The sequence below is a fragment of the Zingiber officinale genome, chromosome 1B, assembly GCF_018446385.1.
Source record: "Zingiber officinale cultivar Zhangliang chromosome 1B, Zo_v1.1, whole genome shotgun sequence".
Lineage (NCBI taxonomy): Eukaryota > Viridiplantae > Streptophyta > Magnoliopsida > Zingiberales > Zingiberaceae > Zingiber > Zingiber officinale.
This window is the reverse complement of record NC_055986.1, coordinates 20,245,439-20,252,808: the sequence shown is the minus strand read 5'-3', so window position 1 is coordinate 20,252,808 and position 7,370 is coordinate 20,245,439. Positions and strand designations below refer to the sequence as shown.

The window sequence follows — 7,370 nt, the reverse complement described above, 5'->3', positions numbered from 1 at the left end:
GGACTCGTGCCATCGACAGACAGCATAGTAGGCGGCGTGGTCAGATAGAGAATCGTACGACGGAAGCTTCCACTGTCTTGTCAGGATATGCTCGGGGTATTGAAGTATGGTGTCAGGGACACTTTTCTGACACGTCTTATCAGGGAAATCTTTGAGATGTGTACACGCCTCGAGAAACGTGCACGCGCGTTCCCGGGAGCCCTATATAAGGGACCCTAAGCTTCGACGGAGGTATGTTCGATTCTACTGTAACTACTGTTACTCTACCACTTTCGTTTCTCTTCACGCCATTTATCCAAATGTATAAATGAATAAATATATATTTTAACTGACTGAAATCTGAAACTAAACAATTAAACATTTCAATTTTTTGACAATTTATTTTTTTCATTTAGATTTATTGAATGTAGAAAGATTAACCATCATTAACTTCTAAATAATTTAGTTTATTACTGTAAAAAAACGAGAATTTTTTATGTTAAATGAAAGATATAAGAAAGAATATATATATATATATATATATATATATATATAAAATTTATTAATCTTTCATTAACTTCTAAATTTATCCCGCATAAAGCTAGTATATAAAATTGATCTATTAAGGAGATATTACCAACGAAATAGAGGAAATATAATACTCATCAGCGAATTTTCGTTAAAGAACACCTCCCATCAAGTCACTGTCTTTGAATTTTACATTTATTACCACATATCTTAACAAATATTATTCTTGCCATAATTGTGTAATCAAGGAAAAAGTTAATTCTTCAATAATTAAAAAAGTTTTACGCGAATGCAATAAAAGAGGGTTAGAAAGTTATCAGCGATTAGTAGTTGACTATATGAAGAGTTAGATAGATAATCATGAGGATTTTAAGGGAAATAAGCAAATGTTTCAGCAAGCAAAGAGATATTGTTTTGACGGTTTAAAAAGAGTAAGGACACCTTTTTGTCGATTCTCCTTTATATATATTTTTATTGATTTTAATTTCTTCCATCAAGATAAATACATGATAAAAATTTTATCTCCTAGAGGAAGGATATATTCTAAGTTTGAGCAACCATACAAAGAACAATTATAGAAGAGCCTTAAGAGAAAGGTCAATGAGAATACTCAATACCACAACGCAAAGCAACTTTCCCATAGCATGAACATTTAAAGCGCCTGAACGAGCATGCAAATTAAGCCTATTCATTTGGCACCTCAAACCATCAATCCACAAGCTCCTCTTTTTCTCTCTGACACTCAAAGTCGCTTGCTTCTTCCTTGGAGATTTATGAGAAATTTAATTGATTAATTATTTTCTTAGGTCATAATCTCACTCTTCCTGTATAAAGATAACCGATAGTTCGAAAGGGAGGAGGGCATTATATTTCTATGATGATTAAATCTGAGTTCGCAGCGAGTTTAATTCTATGGACCGTGGTCCATGTCGTCGTCTTCACGAAGGTATTTCCGATGGTGGCTGCTGCTGGGCGTATCGATATCTCTGAAGATGGCTCCATCAAAAATTACTACACGCAGCGGCAGTGGGCAGTGGATGCTTTGACTCGCCGCCGCGCAGCGGAGCTAGTTTCGTCCTCCACCGACGTGAGTTCTACGCCTTCTCCTCCCCCTCTTCCTTCGGTGAGTCATTGCTCTTTTTTTTTTTTAATTCCTTTTCCTTTTGCTTTGTTTCTTTCCTTCTTCCCTGTTTTTCCTCCTCTTATTTCTTTGGAAATTTGAACGTTTTGGTTTGGACTCTCCCTTTTTCATTATTTTATTTCCAAATATTTCAAGTGAAGAAGTTTTTTTAAAAAAAACATAAAAATAAAAATATAATGCAGAAATCCAAACCCAGAATATACCATGTGACCGAATATGGCGCGGATCCGACCGGAAAAGCGGATTCTACCAAAGCAATTAGGAAAGCTGTGGCCGACGCATGCGCCGCTACGACTGGCCAATGGCTTATCGCCGGAGTTAATAATCTCGGCGGCGCCGAGGTGCACTTGGACGGCGGCTTGTACTTGATCGACGCGCCAATTACTTTACCTGCTGGCAGTGGAAATATCAAGGTCCATACATCTTCACTTAATATTGTGCCAATATAATCCCATAATGGAGATATGGTTAAGTAATTGTTGATCGAAGCAGATTCATGGCGGCAGCCTCCGAGCGTCCGACGATTTCCCTACGGACCGTTACCTGATCGAACTCTCGGCATCTCCAAACGTCAGTAGCCAGACCAACACCACCATTGGTGACGGCGCCGCCTCCTCCAGTTACAATTACGAGTACGTCACCCTGCGCGGCCTCTTGCTCGACGCCAACTACCGCGGCGGCGGAATCACCGTCGTCGACGGCCTCCGCACAGTCATTGATGACTGCTACATCGTCCACTTTGCCTCCGAGGCCGTTTCTGTCCTCTCCGGCCATGAGACACTTATCCGCGCCTCCTTCATCGGCCAACACATCACCGCAGGAGGCGACCCCGGCGAGAAGAACTTTTCTGGCACGGGCATCAGCCTCGCCGGAAACGACAATATAGTCACCGACGTGGTCATCTTCTCAGCCGGTGTCGGCATCCTCGTGTCCGGCCAGGCCAACATTTTCACCGGCGTCCACTGCTACAACAAGGCGACCGGGTTCGGCGGGACTGGGATTTATCTGAAATTGCCCGGTCTAACTCAGACCCGGATCACCAATTGCTACTTGGATTACACGGGCATCGTGGCCGAGGATCCGGTCCAACTGCTCATCTCCAGTTCGTTCTTCCTGGGCGACGCCAATGTGGTGCTCAAGTCGATAAACGGCGTGGCGAAGGGCGTCGAGATTGTCGACAACATGTTCGCCGGCGGAGATAGCGGCATCGACATCGTGGCATTGGAAGGGAATTTCACCGACGTCGACCAGGTGAATGTGAACCGGAACACGGCCAAGGGGATGACGGTTCGCGGGACGGCGGCGCGGGCAGCTGTGCACGGGAACGGGACGAGGTGGGAGGTCGACTTCTCGCCCGTGCTGCTGTTCCCGGATCGGATCGGGAACGTGCAGTACGCACTGCAGTCGGACACAGCGTTCTGTAGGCACGCTTTGAGGACCGTGTCCGGGAACGCCGTGGTGATCGAGAGCGACGTCGCGGTGCAGGGTACGGTCCACGTGGAGGTGAATCAGGCTCCGGCGAATGGCGTGATCGGTGTCTAACGGCGGGCAGGCTTTGGATTTGCCCTACGAAACGTTCTTTAGATTTTAGTTTCTTCGCAGGCTTAAATTAATTACTTTTAATGAAAAAAAAGGAGAAGCATGGCAGCTGCTGATGGCAGTTAAGAAAGTGTTTTCCCCCTATTTATTAAATGATAAGTTAAGCAAAGAGGTAACACGATCAAACTTCATGCAGTTACAGTAGAAGCATTAACTCTCACTGATGAAGTTAATTGTTGCTACAACAATTAACTCTCAATGATGAAGTAGGTGTTGTCATTAAAGCAGAAGGCGAGTTGGGTGATTTGCCCGCCTACATAAAAGGAGAAAAAGTTGGCAGGAATGGGGAATAATTAGGGTTCATGATGGACAGGCACCAAATTCCACTGCTCTGCGATGAACGAGATCAGTTACCATGTTCTTTCTTTCTTCCTTTCTGGTTTTTAGTTTTTTTTTAAAACATAAGTAGTTTTTTTTTAAAAGAAGAAGAAGATAATAGTAGGTGACGAAAAATTTAAACGACAGCTCCTCTGTATGATTTAGAAAAATTAGGGGAGTGTTTGATTTTTATGGATTTAGAAATGAAGGAATATAATAATAGTAAAAAATAATGTTTAGAATTTGAAATGATAAGTTGACAATAATTTTTAAATTTATAGGAATTAACCAAACTTAATCAGATGAATTTTATTTTCATTTTTATTTTTATTTTCTTTTACTATTAAATCTATATTTATAATCATCCTTATTATTTAACTAAACGCCATCAAAAATATAAACCGACAAAAACGTAGAAAGAACGCAGAAGAAATGTGATTTTTTTAGTCTGACAAAGAAATATATACAAATGTCACTTCATCAATTTTGGAAATATACCAAACTGATAGAGCCAAATGACCTACAAACGTAGTGTTGTTGCAAATCCGCTGCCAAATATAACAGCCACTTTTTCAATTTTGGAAACATCTTTTACTGTTTGACAAAGAGCCAAACTATATATGTTACGGGATTGTCAAAGGTCAAAATATATATATATATATAAGGATTTGCTATCCTCTGCACGCCGCGCAGGATAACAATTGTTTTTATTTTTTTTTAATTTTTTTTAATTTATGAATTAAAAAATAATAAAAAATAAAATATTTTTTTAAGAGTTTATTTCTAGGGTTCAGACTTTGGTTATAGTGTTAAAGCTATTTTTCTTTTTAGATTTTACCTCTGGTGTTTAGGCTTCCCAATTAGGTTATAGTGTTTGGTTTTAAAAATAAATTAAAATAAAATTAATTTAAGCATTTATTGAGTATTGTAATATGTTAAGGGGATATATTAAGGTATTAAAAATTTATATAAGGAAATGTTAAATTTTTTAATTAATTTTTTAAATTTAAAATATTAAAAAAATTTAAAAAAATTAAAAAAAACCGAGCGATCTCCTGCGCGCGCGCACAGTCGCGCACTGTGCGAGCGCGCAGGAGATCACTCCTCTCTATATATATATTTTGTTACGGGATTGTCAAAGGTCAATAAATATATATATATATATATATAGACATGTTATCCTGTGCGACTTCGTTTCTGTGTTTGTCCGTGACTGCACACCTGGCTTTGCGGCATGGCTTATTTACTTTTTTACTTAGCTTTTCTGTGGCTTCATTTTGCTTTTCTTTTATTTGACTTTTAGTTGGCTTTTGCTTCTTCACAGAACGCGTGAAGCTAGGGCACGCCGTGGCATGCTCTCCTCACAGCGACGTCGCAAAATCAGATAGCATTCTCGCCCCGACGGGGAAGCTTCGTAGCGAAGCTAGGGTAGCACAGCTTGGCCAGCAAAGTTTCTCCTTCATTGTGGTTCCGCCGAAGCTGTCCTTCCTTGCCCCTCGCCTGATTCCGCTGGATCTGCGCTATAGTTCCGCGGAAGCTTCCAGCTTCCAGATCCTTCTTCGCCGCCATCTCGCTTTCCTTGCCCCTTCCAGACTGTGGTTCCGCCGAAGCTTCCATAACCTCGCTCTCAGATCCTCGTGTCGACCTCACGCCGCAACTAGGCAGAACCTCGCTGTCCTTTCCCCTTCCAGAACTGTACTGCCCCATTGTTCTTGCTACCGACCTCACGCCGCAACCCCTCTTTGTAAGAATGTTTGGTCCCTCTTCTACTTCCCATTGTTCATTTCTGAAATTAACAACTGCTGGAAAATATGAAATTACAACTGTTGGTTATGTTCAGGATAGCAAGTAATTTATACAACTGTTGCTGAAATTACAATTGTGATTTCTATTTCCATGAGTCTTTAGTGGATGCATTATACTTGTCCGTTCCACATGATAATACTGTGTTAGATTACTGGCAGCATTTTTTTATGTATATTTGATTTAGAATGTTTTTTTCTGGCTATATGATGATGATATGCAGAGTCTCATTTCATCTGAATATGAAATTTCCAAGCAATGGATGAAAATTACGGTGAAGATCAGTTATACATTCCTCAAGTTGCAGATGACCGAAAGCCAAAATATGGGATGGAATTCTCATCAATAGATGAAGCATTTGCATTCTATAACCAATATGCACGTGAATCTGGATTTAGTGCCAGGATAAATAGTAGCAAGAAAAATAAAATGACAAATGAAGTCATGTGGAAAATATTTGTATGCTTTAAAGAAGGGCATACGGATGATCAACGGAATAAACAAGCAAAAGGTGATCAACGGACAAGGGAAAGAGCACGTGGGGAAGTTAGAACTGGTTGTAAGTCAAAGATTTCACTTGTCAAAAAACAAACTGGGCATTCATGGGTTGTCACTAACTTTATAGAAGGTCATAACCATCCACTCTCGACACCTTCAAAGGTGCATTTGCTACGCTCACATCACAATGTTTCAGAAGCAAAAAAAGCATTGACTCAACGGTTTTCAGATGTTAATGTGTCAACTTGTCAACAAATACGATTACTAGAGATAGAGTATGGAGGGTTCGAGCAAGTAGGTTGCACAGAAAGAGATATTAGAAACTTTGAAAAAGAGTTAAGGGATCAACAAAAGGGTATCGATGCCGAAACACTAATTGAACTATTTACATCTGAGAAAGAGAAAAATTCAGCTTTTTTCTTTGAATATGAGACTGATTCAGATAACAGATTCAGTAGGTATTTTTGGGCTGATCATGTATCAAGAATGACATACAGTGTATTTGGCGATGTAGTTATATTTGATACAACATATAACACCAACAAATATGGGTTGATTTTTGCATCATTTGTAGGAGTTAATCATCATCACCAAACAATTATTTTTGGTTGTGGCTTTTTAAGTGATGAGAAAACTGAATCTTTTGTTTGGCTGTTCAACAAGTTTATAGAAGTCATGCCTAAAGGTGCACCAAATGTGATTATTACTGATCATGATCCTGCTATGACAAAAGTCATTGCCCAAGTTTTTCCTCAGACAGTGCATCGATATTGTTTGTGGCATATACTGAACAAATTTCCAGAAAAATTGCATCCTTTGACTTTTCGTGACTACTATCAAAGTATAAACAATGTAATTAGAAATTCTTCAACACCTGATGAATATGAGAATTCATGGGAAGAGGTTATCAAGTGTGCTAAATTGGAGAACAATGATTGGTTGTCTTTGATGTATGAATTGCGACATAAGTGGGTGCCAGCTTATTTTAGTCATGTATTTTGTGCTGGAATGTCTAGTAGTCAAAGATCTGAAGGCTCACATGCATTTTTCAAGAGATATGTCTCAAATAAAAATTCATTGATGGACTTTATCACCCGTTTCAATAGGGCACTGAGACATCAAAGACATAATGAGTTAGTTGCAGATCATATTGATTTGAATGAGCATCCCAGCACTACAACAAAAACCGTCATAGACATCGGTTTTCCACCGGTGTCTATTACATTTTCGACCGATGTCTATGAAAGCGATGTAAAGGTCTGTCATTTTAGATATCGAGTTAAAACCGGTGTAGTAGCACTTAACGACATCGGGTGTAAAACCGATGTAATATTATATGTTAATAACACCAGTTTTGGCAGCGGTATACGACCGATGTAATATTAGTTAATGACACCGGTTTTGCAGCAATGGAAAACCGATGTAATATCAGTATTGTTTAACGACAAATTCGATTTCCGAAACAGTGAAAAACTGATATTATACAGACAAGTCAATATCCATG

At 39.4% G+C, this 7,370-nt stretch overlaps 1 protein-coding gene across 1 annotated transcript; it reads left to right on the top strand.

The window, feature by feature from the left end:
- The first annotated feature begins 1,462 nt into the window (after positions 1-1,462).
- LOC122031647 (polygalacturonase QRT3-like) lies at positions 1,463-3,190 on the top strand. Its single transcript, XM_042590767.1, has 3 exons — positions 1,463-1,630; positions 1,831-2,061; positions 2,141-3,190. Exons 1-3 carry the CDS (start codon positions 1,463-1,465, stop codon positions 3,188-3,190), a joined length of 1,449 nt encoding a protein of 482 aa, XP_042446701.1.
- The last annotated feature ends 4,180 nt before the right edge of the window (positions 3,191-7,370 follow it).

Excerpts from the sequence above, each read along its gene's own strand:
- LOC122031647 (XM_042590767.1), top strand. The coding sequence starts at position 1,463 with ATGGTGGCTGCTGCTGGGCGTATCGATATCTCTGAAGATGGCTCCATC. Across the intron at positions 1,631-1,830 it reads CTCCTCCCCCTCTTCCTTCG|AAATCCAAACCCAGAATATA; the intron begins GTGAGTCATTGC and ends AATATAATGCAG. Across the intron at positions 2,062-2,140 it reads CTGGCAGTGGAAATATCAAG|ATTCATGGCGGCAGCCTCCG; the intron begins GTCCATACATCT and ends TGATCGAAGCAG.